The 16840-nt window shown below is 50.4% G+C and overlaps 1 protein-coding gene across 1 annotated transcript in view; it reads left to right on the plus strand.

The window, feature by feature from the left end:
* The window catches only part of acss2l (acyl-CoA synthetase short chain family member 2 like), a 122356-nt gene that overhangs the window by 65931 nt on the left and 39585 nt on the right, over positions 1-16840 (plus strand). The window contains exons 9-11 of the mRNA XM_085992379.1: positions 642-812; positions 6484-6617; positions 7265-7397. Of these exons, the coding sequence (XP_085848505.1) occupies positions 642-812; positions 6484-6617; positions 7265-7397 (438 nt within the window). The remainder of the gene's footprint in view (positions 1-641; positions 813-6483; positions 6618-7264; positions 7398-16840) is intronic.

Genomic DNA, 16840 nt, shown 5'->3' on the forward strand with positions numbered 1-16840 from the left:
CAGGCTGGGGGCGTGTGGGGGATGGGCTGGGGTGGGGTTGGGGAGGTTGGGGGATGGGGTTGGGGGAGGTTGGGGGATGGGGAATGGGAGGTTTGGGGGAGCAGGCTGGCGGCGTGTGGGGGATGGGCTGGGGTGGGGTTGGGGAGGTTGGGGGATGGGGTTGGGGGAGGTTGGGGGATGGGGAATGGGAGGTTTGGGGGAGCAGGCTGGTGGCGTGTGGGGGATGGGCTGGGCGTGGGGGAGGTTGGGGGATGGGGGAATGGGAGGTTTGGGGGAGCAGGCTGGTGGCGTGTGGGGGATGGGCTGGGGGTGGGGCTGGGGTGGGGTTGGGGGGATGGGGTTGGGGGAGGTTGGGGGATGGGGAATGGGAGGTTTGGGGGAGCAGGCTGGCGGCGTGTGGGGCATGGGCTGGGGGTGGGGTTGGGGGATGGGGGTTGCTCTGGTGTACCTACTGTCATTTTGTCAGTGGTTGCATCAGTTCCTGTAGCTGTTGAGTGATAGTCTCCAGAATGAAGAACGACTGAGTGCACATGGAGCCAGTGATAATCCACAACTGGTCACGGGGCAATAACACGACCATTACTCAACGTGTCGTCACAAGCTGAACCCTACTGACAATGACCTTTTTGTTTTTATTCTAGGGCGTGCTGCACACTGTTGCGGGCTACCTACTTTACACAGCAATCAGTTTTAAATACGTTTTTGACTACCAAGCTGACGATGTGTACTGGTGCACAGCTGATATTGGATGGATTACTGGACACTCATACGTTGCCTATGGGCCACTGGCAAACGGTGCGACGAGTGTTCTAGTGAGTAGAGGCAGTATTCTGTGCACCTATTGGAGCAGGGAAGATATTCTAAACAGGTTTAGTTAATATATGGAAGGTAAAAGCCCCCATCTTGTTGAGGTACTTTATTCCCAATGCGGGTCTCGCTGGGCACGGCACCATCCCTGCCTGAGGGATAATCTACTCCCGGGCTGCTAGTCGATGTCACGCTCACATTATTATTTCATTCATTTTGGGTCATAAACAGCGCTAAAGCTCTCAGGGTTCATAACTGAAGAGTTAGAATCATGGAATCATAGAATGATACAGCACAGATGGAGGCCATTCGGCCCATTGTGCCTGTGCCAGCTCCCTGAAAGAGCTATCCAATTAGTCCCACTCCCCTGCTCTTTCCCCATAGCCCTGCAAATGTATAGAATCATTACAGCACTGTTGACATCCCATATACTAGAATTGTGAGATAGTTCTCTTTGGCTTCAGCTTACACCAAGTGAGTGTAACTGATTTTACACAACTTTTTAAACATGTATTTATCAGAATAGAGAAGAAAGAAAGACTTGAATTTATATAGCGCCTTTCACGACCACCGGATGTCCTAAAGCGCTTTACAGCCAATGAAGTACTATGCTGTAAGGTGCACGAGAGGAGGCCGGGACAGACTAACAGGAGCATGACAGTACATTGGTGCTATCTTTACCCGGTGCCACAGCTGGCTGATTCAGTATTTATAGTCTGGGATATTTAAGGGGGGGGTGCTTGGCAGCGTCTCGTGGGTGCAAAGCAGGGGGAGCCTGGGGCAGCAGAGGCCCAGACTTTGCATTTGGTGCTCGGAAGAGCTCTCCTGCTGTTCCTGGTTCCACAAAGGTTTAAAGGCAGCCCCTCAGTCATCAATTAAAATGCCTTTGGGGTCCTAATGACATCATAGGACCCTGATTTGCATAATCAGGCAGGCGCCTCGGCCGCCTAAACAAAGGGTCCAGTTAAAGTGGCGGAAGGTGGGAATGGAGCGGGGCGGTAAGATTTCGGAGGCGATTATAACTGTGGGTCTGTTGGGCGGGGTGGGTTAAGTAGCCTCCTTGGGATCTGGTGATCATTGCACAGTTCATAGAATCAAATGCTACAGCACAGAAGGAGGCCATTCAGCCCATCGCACCTTTGGTGGCGCTATCCAATTAGTCCCACTTCCCTGCTCTTTCCCCATAGCCCTGTAAATGTTTCCCTTTCAAGTATTTATCCAATTCTCTTTTGAATGTTATTATTGAATCTGCTTCCACCACCCTTTCAGGCAATGGATTCCAGATCACAACAACTCGTCGTGTTAAAAATGTTTCCTCATGTCGCCTCATCTTAAATCTGTGTCCTCTGGTTACCAACCCTTCTACCACTGGAAACAGTTTCTCATTATTTACTCCATCAAAACCCTTCATGATTTTGAACACATTTACAAGATTATGACGGGTTTGGATAGGCTAGACGGGGAAAGGCTGTACCCACTAGTTGATGGTATAGGGACTAGGGGACACAGATTTAAGGTTTTGGGCAAGAGATACAGGGGAGAAAACTTTTTACACAGCGAGTGGTGATGACCTGGAACTTGCTGCCGACGGAAGTGGTGGAAGCGGAGACACTCAATGTTTTCAAGGGGAGACTGGATAGGCACTTGAGGGAAATAAACGTGCAGGGCTATGGGGTTAGAGCAGGGGAATGGGACTGACTGGATTGCTCTACAGAGAGCCGGCACGGACTCGATGGGCCGAATGGCCTCCTTCTGTGCCATTATGACTCTATGGGGGAAAAATTTGGTTGCTTTGCGCCTCCCGTTAGTGCCCTAAGAGGGCGCTAACGGGACGCAGAGCAACTAGCGCCCGGGCGTGGCGCCGCCAATGCCTCCTGCAAAATTCAGCGCCCCGCTCGCGCCCCAGCCACGATCTTCGGTAGTATCCCCTGACTTACCGCCGGACGCTATGTGCGATGGGTTCAGGGGGGCCTACCTGCGGCTGGGGCGGCGCTATTTAAAGGCGAGGTGCCGGGCGGCCATTTTTGTTGCTGGCCGCCTGCCAGCATCTGCTTCCGCTCCCATCCCCGGCCTCCTGACCCCCCCCCCCCCCACGGAGTGCCGGCTGCGCTCCATGAGCCCGACACTTGTCTTGAGTGCCGGGCTCTTTTGCCAGCACTCTGATCCCTGGTGGCCCATCTGGGCCCCGGGTCGCGCTGTGCAAAGCCCCTCCCCTTTAAGAAGGGGCGGAAGGCCTGCAATACCACGGCACGTAGCGCCGCGATATTCCCTCGCAGCACCCCAAGAGGGAGGCAGGGCGCTTCCAGTAGCACCCCGCTTCCCTCTTGGGGCGCTAGCACTCAATTTCGGTCGCGCTAATTTTTCCGGGGCACTAAAACCCAGCAAAGTTAGCGCCCCAAAGGGGGTGCGACTCAATTTCTCCCCCTATGATTCTAAATCTCCTCTTAACCTTCTCTATCCTAAGGAGAACAACCCCAGCTTCTCCAGTCACGCCATGAAACTGAAGTCCCTCATCCCTGGTACCATTTTAGTAAATCTCTTCTGCAGCCTCTCTAAGGCCTTGACATCCTTCCTAAAGTGTGGTGCTCAGAATTGAACACAATAACGTTGTATTAAATAACAATACACGGGAGTATAACTTTAGAGTCATGTAAGGAACTCTGGGAGAAATTAGTAGGATGTTGAATGAGAAAATAACACAGAAGAGAATGAGTTTTTAAAGATAATTTAAGCGATATGGGGAGAAACGTAACCAGTCTTTGACCACAATGACTAAATGAGGAGGTGAAGACAGGTGACAGTAGCACACTTTCTAGCATTCAGTTACAGGACAGCAAAGGCAGAGGACCAGGACTAAATCACTTGCTTAGACCCCCAGCAATGTGGAGAAACATAAAGAGGGAGGGGGTGGAATATATAAGGTTGGTGTGCATTACCAGCCACCAAACAATGGAGATAAGATTGATGCGGAGACGAGATAGAGCTGGAATTCTGCAGAGTTCAGAGAGATACGTAAGAGCAACGAGACAATAATATTACATGGTTTTAACTATTCCAAGATAGACTGGAATAAATGTCATCTTTATGCTCAAAGAGGGGAACATGTTTTAGAATGCACGGGGCTGCTTCTTAGATCAGTATGTTTCTCTACTAGCAAGAAAAGAAGCATTGCTTGATTCACTTCTGGGAAATGAGGTGGAGCAAATAGCTGGTGAGAGTAGGAGAACAATCAGGAAATAGTGACCCCCAACATTGCTAGCTTCAATGTAAAAATAGAAAAAGGATAACGAAGAATCAAAGAGAAGGTTGCTGGATTGTAAAAAGGCAAAGTTCAGCAAGGTAAGATTGGGTCTGGCCCAAATGAACTGGGCAGAAAAGTTAGAACATAAGAAATAGGAGCAGGAGTAGGACATTCGGCCCCTCGAGCCTGCTCCACCATTCAATAAGATCATGGCTGATCTGATCTTGGCCTGAACGCCACTTGCCCGCCTGCTCCCCATAACGCTTGACTCCCCTGTAGCTCAAATATGTGTATATAAGAACATAAGAAATAGGAAAAAGTTAACAAATGGGTCAACGGGTTAACAGTGAGAGATCTTCAAATATCGGGTGGGTAGTGTACAGAATACAGGAAACTTTGTGATATCCGGCACTGACGGGACCGGCGTGTTGCCGATCTATCAAAACTGCCGGACATACAGAGTTAATGTTGAAACATACGGAGGTTTTCATCTCTGTATCTGACAACAAACACTGTTGCTTAGCAACAGCTGCTAAAGAGTCGGCTGCAGCTGCAAGTGTCTGTAGCTGAAGATGTTGCTATAGCTACAGACCTTGCAGTGGCTGACTGGGAAAAAAAAAAGAACGAGATCTAAAAAAACTTACAGAAAACGGCTCCTGATTTTTGCCGTTAGATCGAGTATTCCGGACATACAACCTCCGGATAAACCAAAGTTTCCTGTAAGTATATTCCTATAAGATGAAAAGAGCGTCATTGTGGAATAGTTCCCTGGATAAAGAGAGGTTAAAACTTCTATGTTCTATTGCTGCCATCAGCCATCCCTCCTGACGTGAGGTACTAATGAAAATGGAAGCATGGAGGATGTTATAAAAAAGATTGATTGGTCTCTATTTGACTCAGTGTAAACAAGCGGGAAAGATAAAATTAACGATACATTTGTGACTTTGCGCCATGCTGCCCGCCCAAAGCCAACGTCGGGAGTCTTGAACCACTTGCGGTTTGGGCCTCATTTAAATGGCGACAGCTAGAAGCCAGCACCGAGTCAGCGCCCCGCGGTAGCGCGCCCGACTGTGGCAGCACGGGAAATCGGCTGGCTCCCAGGCTGAGCCGGCTGCTGGGTCTGGTCGGGAAGGCGATCGATCCCAGGGCTGGCCGTGCACGGGCCGACAGTGCACTGGAGTTGTTTTTTTTGGGCCTAGAGGTAGCACTGTGCTCCTACTGGCCCCACAAATTTAAAAAAAAAAAATGAAACATTTCTTTGGCTGCTTTTCTGAGTGCCCCGTCCAGCAGTCCGTAAAGAGACGTGCAATGCCTGGTGAAAATGGCCAGAGCGCGCGCGGCCTATTTATAGGCCCGCCTGAAAAGTGCATCCAGTGGGCCTTGGGCATCAGTGGGGCAGCTGAGGTGCCCCCCCTGCCCCGTCCCTGATTTTCAACCGCCGGCCGCCTGTGAGAAACGGCGGTGGAAAATGGCCCCCATAACTCAGAAGTACTATTGGGCAGGTCGGGCACAGCAGTCCCAACGAGTGTTGTATCCTCTACTTTATTTCTATGTTCTCCAAATATACCTGGCAAATTGAAGTCATAGAAGCAGATTCGCACATTTCTACTTTAAAAAAAAAAATCATACAAAAAGAAACAGTGGAATATAGCCAAATAAAAGAGTCAGTAACAGTAATATTTATTTTTTCTTTTCTTTGGATCTCCCTATGCCAGGCCTAATTTTTTTGAGAGAGAAGGCAGGCAGACAACCTGCTACCAGTGCTCTGCAAATGGTCTTCTATACGAGAAGATCCCCTGGTAGTGGGAGGAGGTGACTCACCCTTCAGTTTTCCCTCCCAATCTGCGGGAGTAGTCTGACTGTCGCTGCTTGGCACGTCGCTTCACAGCCCGGCTGAAATTCTCAATGCCCAAAATCGCAGGATCCACCTCTCCCCACCCCCCCCCTAGTTTTTTTTTCGTTTATGGGACATGGGCATTGCTGGCAAGGCCAGCATTTATTGCCCATCCCTAGTTGCCCTTGAGAAGGTGGTGGTGAGCCGCCTTCTTGAACCGCTGCAGTCCGTGTGGTGAAGGTACTTCTACAGTGCTGTTAGGGAGGGAGTTCTAGGATTTTGACCCAATGACGATGAAGGATCGGTGATATATTTCCAAGTCAGGATGGTGTGTGACTTGGAGGGAAACTTGCAGGTGATGGTGTTCCCATGCGCCTGCTGCCCTTGTCCTTCTAGGTGGAAGAGGTCACGGGTTTGGCAGGTGCTGCCGAAGAAGCCTTGGCGAGTTGATTAGTGATTGGGTTGAGAGGAGTAATGCCAGAAGCCTAGCAACAAAACCTCAGGACAGCGTTGCCAGATTTGAGAAAGAAAAAAAAAATATGCACATGAATAGGATGATTTCCCAACAAATACGTTCTCAGTAAATTTCTCTCTGTTTTAGTTTGAAGGTCTGCTGCTGTATCCGCACGTGGGGAGGTTGTACGAAATGATTGAAAAGTATAAAGTGACCAAGCTTTACACAGCGCCCACGGTCATTAGAATGCTGATGAAGTTTGGAGAGGAACCCGTGAGAAAGTAAGAACTTAGGAATGGGGTATCCATTTGTATGTATAATACATAGAGCAGGGGAAAGAGACTGGCTGGATTGCTCTACAGAGAGCCGGCACGGACTCGATGGGTCGAATGGCCTCCTTCTGTGTCGTTATGACTCTGACATTCGTAGCACGAACAGTAAAACACAGTGTCCATGGGTTAGAAATGCCATTGGACTAAGGTATGCCAAGGGCCCATATCCTTAGCGACCGCAATTTTACAGTGTTCTGGAGCACCTTGTGGAATGATCCATCGAAGCAAAGTGCGCCTGTATTCTCTCCTTACTGCGAATCTATGTGAATGTGAATCTTATCTTTACAGTTCCACGCTGGCTGACTGACTTGCTGTGCATTCCTGCAATTCTCTGTTTTTCATACCCAATGCTTTCTTTCCTCTCTATTGCAAAGCGTAAACCTGTCTTTTCTCTTTCAGGTACAGATGGACCTCCTGTACATGACCAGCGTTCTCATATTTTCATTTCAGTTTCCAGCAGAAAGGGTTTTTTTTTCTTCTTCCTCTTAATCCAAATTTCTGCTATATTGGAACTTATCGTTTTGGGTGTTTTACGTGATTTTAAAATCCTCCTTTCCCTTTGTAAGGTGTTCTTTTTCACTTTTTGACTGCTTCAGGTTCAATCTCAAGTCTTTGAGGATCCTGGGCTCTGCTGGAGAACCCATTAACCCTGAGGCTTGGACGTGGTATTATAACGTCATCGGTAATGGGCGGTGTCCCATTGTGGATACTTTTTGGCAGACTGAAACGGTAAACATTCCTGTTATAGAGGGTGTGGAGATGCCGGTGTTGGACTGGGGTGGACAAATGTAAGAAGTCACACAACACCAGGTTATAGTCCAACAGTTTTATTTGAAATCACAAACTTTCGGAGCGCTGCTCCTTCGTCAGTCTTCACCTGACGAAGGAGCAGCGCTCCGAAAGCTTGTGATTTCAAATAAAACTGTTGGACTATAACCTGGTGTTGTGTGACTTCTTACATTTGTTATAGAGGGATCCTCGCAGTTTTTGTTTAAGAGGGAAAGACCCCAAGACAGTGGCATGACATTTTCATCCCAGCGATGTGACATACAAGGAAGGCAGTGATATTTCTTTTTACCATGATTGCATCCTCAGAATTTGAAACTGTTGTGGATTTGGAGACTTAGTGGGCTGGATCTCCCACCCATTGATGATGAATTAATGGGGTATATGGATCCCATCAGGTTTCTGCTGCATCACCTATGTTTAAAGCTTTCCATAGGGGTGATGATGTCCATTCTGAGGATTCCACAGTACAGTACAAGAAATACAAAGATTGGATACTGTTCATTGTCTGAATATTACCTCCCAAAAGTCTTAGTTGGTAAAAGCACTTAGTGTGGCACTGAGCTAAGAAGATGAAGAAGATCCAAATTTGATTCCTTATCTATGCTGAGTTTGCTGGTGTATGTTTGGGTTCCCTAGCCTTGGGGTAGGGAGGGAGAAATCACTCAGAATTTCAGGGTTCCAGGATTGCTATCAATGACCGCTGCTGTAAAGTGACCATGGATATTGTAATCATAGAATCATAGAATGGTTACAGCACTGAAGGAGGCCTTTTGGCCTGCCGAGCCCCTGCCGGCTCTCTGCAAGAGCACTTCAGCTAGTCCCACTCCCCCGCCCTTTCCCCGTAGCCCTGCAATTAATTTTCCTTCAGGTACTTAGCCAATTCCCTTTTGAAAGCCATGATTGACTCTGCCTCCACCACCCTTTCAGGCAGTGCATTCCAAATCCTAACCACTCGCTGCGTAAAAAAGTTTTTCCTCATGTCGCCTTTGGATCTTCTGCCAATCACCTTAAATCTGTGTCCTCTGGTTCTTCAGCCTTCTGCCAGTGGGAACAGTTTCTCTCTATCTACTCTGTCTAGACCTCTCATGATTTTGAACACCTCTATCAAATCTCCTCTCAACCTTCTCTGCTCTAAGGACAACAACCCCAGCTTCTCCAGTCTATCCACGTAACTGAAGTCCCTCATCCCTGGAACCATTCTCGTAAATCTTTTCTGCGCCATCTCTAAGGCCTTCACATCCTTCCTAAAGTGCGGTGCCCAGAAATGGACACAATACTCCAGTTGAGGCCGAACCAGTGTTTTATAAAGGTTCATCATAACTTCCTTGCTTTTGTACTCTATGGGATCGAATTTCATCGGGCCGTTGAGGCGGGATTGGAGGCGTGTGGGGGGTTAAAATCGCGAAAGCGGGGGGCACAAACCCATCCCGCCCCAACCCGCCTCCATGCCCGTGTCACAGGAGGTGGGTATCCGACTTGTGCTGGGAGCCGCCTCCCCGAGGCGGGAAGGGGATTAATGTCAATTAACTGCCTGTTAACAGGTAGTTAACAGGCAGTTTTTAGCCTAATCCCTATTTTTATCCCTGAAATGTGGGCTTCCCGATGGCTCCAAACCACGCCAAGTTAGCGAGGTGGACCGTCAGGCTGAAGGGCTTGGAGGGTTCGAGATGTCCAGTGTTCAGGTGAGTGATGGGTGCATGAGTGCAGAGGTAAGTGTGTTTGGTGTGTGTGAAGTGTTTAAATAAGATTTACTTACCTTTACTTAATAATGCAGCCTTCCTTCCTTCAGGTCTCAGGAGTCCCTCATCTCACTGGCACAGAAAGCAGAATGGCTGCGAGCTGTCAAAATCTGCAGCCTCTATTTTCTGTTCTGGAGCGATCTCTAAATCAGCCTGAGAGGAAGGAATTAATTTGGAGTACAGATTGTCAGTGTTTGACAGCTTCAAAGAGCTGTCAAATGCTGACATTTCATCTGTCAAAAGCTCTTGACAGATGAAATGTCAATCTGTGACGTCACCTGTTGCCGGGTGGCCCTTAATTGGCCTGCTGAGCCCGCTGGGTGGGCTCAACAAGGTCAATCAGGGGAAAATCGAGTGGGTTGGCCACAACTTGATGGAGGCGGGACTACAACCCCAAAAGTAGGAGTCCCGCATCCTACACGCCTCCATTGATAAAATCCAGCCCTATGCCTCCATTTATGAAGCCCAGAATTCCATATGCTTTTTTAACTGCTCTCTCAACCTGCCCTGCCACCTTCAACGATTTGTGCACATATACCCCCAGGTCTCTCTGTTCATGCACCCCCTTTAGGATCGTACCCTTTAGTTTATATTGCCTCTCCTCGTTCTTCCTACCAAAATGTATCACTTCGCACTTTTTTGCATTAAATTTCATCTGCCACGTGTCCACCCATTCCACCATCCTGTCTATGTCCTCTTGAAATCTATCACTATCCTCCTCACTTTTCACTATACTTCCAAGTTTTGTGTCATCTGCAAATTTTGAAATTGTGCCTTGTACACCCAAGTCCAAGTCATTAATATATATCAAGAAAAGCAGTGGTCCTAGAACCAACCCCTGGGGAACACCACTGTGTACCTTCCTCCAGTCCGAAAAACAACCGTTCACCACTACTCTCTGCTTCCTGACAGTTAGCCAATTTCGTATCTATGCTGCCACTGTCCCTTTTATTTCATAGGCTTCAACTTTGCTGGCAAACCTACTATATGGCACTTTATCAAACACCTTTTGGAAGTCCATGTACACTTCATCAACCCTCTCTGGTACCTCATCAAAAAACTCATTCAAGTTAGTTAAACACGATTTGCCTTTAACAGATCCGTGCTGGCTTTCCTTAATTAATCCACACTTGTCCAAGTGACTGTTAATTTTGCCCCGGATTATCATTTCTAAAAGCCTCCCCACTACCGAGGTTATATATATGTGGGTAGAACAAATGAAGGACAGAGACACGATGAGTTGCTGGTCCATGTACTTGATTTATTAGGCCAGAGTGAACTGAGCATGCTCATACTAAATCATATGACAGACCATGTGATAAGACATTACGCTGCTTTCCCCCTAAAAAAAATGTACGTATTCCCCTCTCACATACAACAAAACTATGGTTTACATGCACCACGTAACAAAATCTCGTAGCTTTTTTTTCTTTTAAATGAACTACAAATCCAGTTTAATAACAGGTTTGCGGAGCCTTCCTGAACCCCTTACAGAAGGTTTTGGTGTTGAACCAATTTTCGGGCTGTGTTGTTTTGGTTCCGAACTCAGAGATGATTCTGTTTCTAGCTCTGACTTGTTTGACCCTGGTACTTCAGTTACTGAAGTCTGAACTGAGTCAAACTCACGTATGTGTTCATGATCAAGTGGTTCAAGATCACGTCTTGGTTCATCTCTAGCAGAGATCATTTGATCAACATGAAACATAGAAACATAGAAGATAGGAGCAGGAGTAGGCCATTCGGCCCTTCGAGCCTGCTCCGCCATTCAATGAGATCATGGCTGATCATCCAAATTCAGTACCCTGTCCCTGCCTTCTCCCCATATCCCTTGATCCCTTTAGCCTTAAGAAATATATCCAACTCTTTCTTGAATATATTTAATGAACTGGCCTCCACCGCCCTCTGTGGCAGAGAATTCCACAGGTTCACCACTCTCTGGGTGAAGAAATTCCTCCTCATTTCAGTCCTAAATGGCTTACCCCTTATCCTTAGACTATGACCCCTGGTTCTGGACTCCCTGGCCATCAGAAACATCCTTCCTGCATCTAGTCTGTCCAGGCCTGACAGAATTTTATAGGTTTCGATGAGATCCCCTCTCAATCTTCTAAACTCCAGTGAGTATAAGCCCAATCGACACAATCTCTCCTCATACGTCATTCCTGCCATCCCAGGTATCAGCCTGGTGAATCTTCGCTGCACTCCTTCCATGGCAAGAACGTCCTTCCTCAGGTAAGGCGACCAAAACTGCACACAATGCTCAAGGTGTGGTCTCACCAAGGCCCTGTACAACTGTAGCAAGACATCCTTGTTCCTGTACTCGAACCCTCTTGCTACGAAGGCCAACATACCATTTACCTTCTTAACCGCCTGCTGCACCTGCATGCTTACCTTCAGCGACTGGTGCACAAGAACACCCAGGTCTCTTTGCACTTCCCCTTCTCCCAATCTATTGCCATTCAAATAATAATCTGCCTTCCTGTTTTTGCCACCAAAGTGGATAACCTCACATTTATCCACATTATAGTGCATTTGCCATGTTTCTGCCCAATCACCCAACCTGTCCAAATCGTACTGGAGTTTCACGACATCCTCCTCACAGCTTACCCTCCCACCCAGCTTTGTGTCGTCTGCAAATTTGGAGATATTACATCCAATTCCCTCGTCCAGATCATTAATATATATTGTGAACAGCTGAGGTCCTAGGACCGATCCTTGCGGTACCCCACTAGTCACTGCCTGCCACTCGGAAAACGACTCGTTTATTCCAACTCTTTGCTTTCTGTCCGCCAACCAGTTCTCTATCCAAGTCAATACTCGTTAGTTCTGCATTAAAACTTGTTAGTTTGATTGCCTGAGTCGACCTCAGTTCTTAGATAGGAATTTGGCAATTCCTACATTGGTAACCCCGTCTTTTGGGAACGTTTTTCGCGAAAAGAACACTACATGGAGGCCAACGCCATTTCGTTGAAGCTACCGCAGTTCTGGGAGCAGCAGGCGACCTCGTGGTTCATCCAGGTCAAAGCCCAGTTTGCTCTGAGAGGCACCGTTGCAGATCAAACTAAATACCTCTACGTGGTCTCGGCACTCGAAAGCTCCACCGCCTCGCGGATCATCAGCCTCCTCGGGAACCCTCCAATGGAGGGCAAGTATGATACCATCAAGGCGCGGTTGCTGCAAGTATTCGGGCTCACTAAATCAGAGCGTGCACGTCGATTGCTCGCCATGCCCGGGCTGGGGGACTCCAAGCCTTCGGAATTGATGCTCACATTCCTGGGCTCCGAACCGGAATGCTTCCTTTTCCGGGAACTCTTCCTCAGCCAGCTGCCTGAGCAGGGGCAAGCTGCCCTGGCCAGATCCGCGGTAGAAGACTGCGCGGCACTCGCGGCAGAGGCGGACAAAATATTCGCGGTCACGCAGCAGTTCTGCACTGCCACGAGGCGCTCATCCCCCGTGGAAGCCACCACAAGGCGCCCCTCCCCCACAGATGCCGCCACAGCTCATCAGTCAACAGGGCTGTGTTTCTACCACGTGCAGTTCGGCGCGAAGGCAAGACGGTGCCGTCCTCCCTGCAGCTTTCCCCCCCAAAAAACCAACTGCGAATAATGAGGAACGGGTCTAATGGGCGCCCCGCGGCCGCCATGGCGATCGGCAACGTGGGCAAGCTGCTTTTCATTACCGACACGCTCTCTGGCTGTCGTTTTCTGTGCGACACCGGAGCGCAGTGCAGCATATTGCCGGCTTCCCCCCTCGATGTTCAGGCAGGGAAGCACCGCCTCGCCCTACAAGCGGCCAATGGCAGAGCAATTCGGACGTTCGGCAGACGGCGTGTGGAGGTTTGCTTCGGGGGGCAACGTTTTCACTGGGAGTTCGTTACGGCCAAGGTTTCTCAACCCATTCTCGACGCGGATTTCCTGTGCACTAACAGCCTCCTGGTCGACGTGAAAAACCGACGGTTGATCAACGCGGCAACCTTCAATTCCATCCCCTGTTACCGCAGTAACACTACGTCATGCACGGTCGCCTGTGCTTTCCCGACTCCCGACGAGTTCGCCCGTCTGCTCGCAGAATTTCCCTACCTGACGAGACCCACGTTCTCCTCCACGGCCACGAAACATGGTGTGGAACACCACATCACCACCAATGGTCCCCCGATCTATGCGCGAGCTCGGCACCTGGATCCTGGCAAGCTGGCGGTTGCAAAGGCGGAGTTCACCACCATGGAACGTTTAGGGATTATTCGCCGGTCGAATATTCCCTGGTCTTCACCCCTTCATATCGTTCCGAAGCCTGGCGGCGGATGGCGACCTTGCGGCGACTATCGACGCCTGAACGACGCCACCACTCCGGATCGGTACCCGATCCCCCACATCCAAGATTTCTCTGCCCATTTGGCAGGAAACAACTTCTTCTCCAAAGTCGACCTCGTCCGGGGTTACCACCAGGTCCCAGTGCACCCACAGGATGTCCAGAAGACCATGGTCATCACCCCATTTGGCCTCTTCGAATTTCTGCGCATGCCGTTTGGTTTAAAGATTACCACCCAGGCTTTCCAGCGCCTGATGGATTCCGTGCTGCGGGACCTCAACTTCATCTTCATCTATCTGGATGACATTCTGATCGCCAGCTCCACCAAAGAGGAACGTCTCTGTCACCTATGCTCCCTGTTTCGACGCCTCAGCCAACATGGCCTGATTATCAACCCAGCTAAGTGCCAGTTTGGCCTGCAACAAATCGATTTCCTGGGGCATCGCATCACCGCAGAGGGGGCGGTTCCTTTGCAAGCGAAGGTAGAGGCAGTGACATCCTTTCCACGCCCGCAGAACATAAAGGCCCTGCAGGAATTCCTAGGCATGGTAAACCTTTATCGCCATTTCGTGCCTAAGGCAGCACTGCTCATGCAGCCCCTGTACAAGGCCCTCAAGGGCAGGACTGGCAAGGACTCGGTAGACTGGTTGGTTGACATGGACCGAGCGTTCGCCGACACCAAAAGCGCCCTAGTCAGCGTGACCATGCTGGCACACCCATTACCAGGAGCCACCATCGCCCTCACCACTGACGCGTCAGACTACGCAATCAGCGCCGTACAGGAGCAATGGGTGAACGGGACGTGGCAGCCGTTGGCGTTCTTCAGCCGACAACTTAGACGGAACGAAAGATCCTATAGCACTTTCGACCGGGAGTTGATAGCCCTTTTTCTGGCCATCCGCCATTTTTGGTTCTTGCTGGAAAGACGTCCTTTCACCGCTTTTGTGGACCACAAGCCAATCACCTTTGCCATGGCCAAGACCGCCGAACCGTGGTCATCCCGACAGCAGTCCATATGGTCATCGACTACGCCCTCATGGCGGCGGACCAAGCCTCGGACCCAGAAGTTCAGGCTTACCGAGCCAACATCACTAGTCTCCAGTTAGCCGACGTCGAGTTCCATTCAGCAGGTACCACGCTGCTGTGCGACACCTCCGTACGGGACCCTCGCCCTGTCGTGCTGGTCGCCTGGCGCCGCAAGGTTTTGGACGCCATACATGGGTTGTCGCACCCAGGGATGAAGGCCTCGCAGAAGCTCATGTCGGCTAAATTAGTTTGGCACGGCATGCATAAGGATTTCCGTGACTGGGCCAACACCTGCGTTGTCTGCCAAAAGGCCAAGGTACAGCACCACATCAAGGCCCCATTGGCCACCTTCACGGTTCCGGAGCGGCGTTTTGACCATGTCAATGTGGACCTGGTAGGACCACCTCCACCTTCCCATGGTTTTTCTCACATTCTGACCATGGCAGACCGCACCACCAGATGGCCAGAAGCGGTGCCCCTGTCATCCACTACTTCGGCGGACGTGGCCAGGGCATTCATTTCTTCCTGGGTCGCCCGTTTTGGAGTGCCCGCGGACATTTCTTCGGATCGAGGACCGCAGTTTTCCTCCGAACTCTGGAATGCAGTGGCTCAGGGACTCGGCGTCAAATTGCACCGCACTACAGATAACCACCCTCAGGCGAATGGCCTCTGTGAACGTTTTCACAAATCGCTGAAAGCCGCACTGAGGGCCAGCCTCCAGGATGCTGGATGGGCGGACAAGCTACCGTGGGTTCTGTTGGGCCTTCGCACGGCTCCCAAAGAAGACCTTCACTCTTCCTCTGCAGAGTTGGTTTATGGTCAGCTACTGCGAGTCCCAGGGGATTTCCTGCCAACGCCGACGAAGCCATGGTCCGTGTCGGGCCAGCTTAACAGTCACCAGGAGGCGGCCAGATGTTTCGCGCCGGTCCCCACGTTGTGCCACGGGCTTCAGCGATCGCATGTGCCCACAGAGCTTAAAAAGGCTGAATACGTTTTCATCCGCCACGATGCGCATCGGGATCCACTCAAGGCCCCGTATACTGGTCCTTTCCGGGTGTTAGAGGCAGGAGACAGAACCTTCAAGGTCGATGTCGGTGGTAAACCGGACCACATTTCAGTCGACCGTTTAAAGCCGGCACACTTGGACCTCGACCGCCCCGTCGAGACAGCACAGCCGCCAAGATGAGGTCGGCCACCCATCGTCATCACACCGGATCAAGTGCAATCACCCGCTCGACCGCCAGCCGTCCAGCAGCCTCCACTTCGGGAGTACAGGAGTCGTTCTGACAGGCTTGTCAGACCCCCTCACCGTTTGACTTTTTCCGTTAAAGAGAATTCTGGGGGGGCGCATGTGGCAGAGCCACTGAGGGACTTTGAGCAACCGTACATAATTCCCTTTAACGAGGTTTTACTCCAACCTAAGCCTGTACCAGTCTGTTAGTGATTTCTGTGTTTGTACATACTGTTTGCATGCACGGGGCGCGGTCCCTTTAAGACTGCGGCAAAGCGCGGGTAAACGCGATGACGTCATGCCGCTAATCACGTGACCACCCAAGCGCGGGAGAAACGTGATGACGTCATGACGCCATCCACGGGACCGCTCGAGCAGTTCTCGTGGAGCCTCCGACCAGCAAAGACCTGCTTTCATGCTTCTCCTCTATCGATCTCGACAAACTGTTTAAACTCGTTAGTTCTGCATTAAAACTTGTTTGTTTGATCGCCTGAGTCGACCTCAGTTCTTAGATAGGAATTTGGCGATTCCTACAAGATCATGGCTGATCTTCGACCTTAACTCCACTTTCCCGCCCAATCCCCATATCCCTTGATTCCCTTAGAGTCTAAGGCCTAGAAATTCAGTTGTTTGCGCCAGCCGCTAGCACCTTAGGAGGAGGAGATGTGGGGCGCTAGGCGGCTAGCGGCCGGGCGCAGCGCGATCTGCGCCTCTCCCCAACTTCAGTAAAGATTTAGCAGTGGCGCAAAGCCTTTGCGCGCGCTCAGCTGCGCGCACAGATCCTGACGTCATTTCATCGTGCAACGCCCTTTGTGCGCCCCAAACCGGAAATTCAGTGGCGCCGGCCTATTGTGCGCCTGGTGCCCCTAGCGACTGGTAGAGGGGAACGGTTCCCAGTCGCTGCGGGGCGAGGGGGGCGCAAATTAAAGGGCACTCCTCCTGCAGTAGAAATGGCAGCCATTTTGCAACACTCCTTCTTTGTGAGAGACGGATCTTTGCAGAGAGACAAAGGTAGGGAGCTTTCTGGTTTGGCTCAACACTCGCACAGGTACTTGTGGCTTCAGGCCACAGCTTTGCACTTG

Source organism: Somniosus microcephalus, chromosome 7, assembly GCF_052327205.1.
Source record: "Somniosus microcephalus isolate GS21.2 chromosome 7, FLI_Smic_1.0, whole genome shotgun sequence".
NCBI lineage: Eukaryota > Metazoa > Chordata > Chondrichthyes > Squaliformes > Somniosidae > Somniosus > Somniosus microcephalus.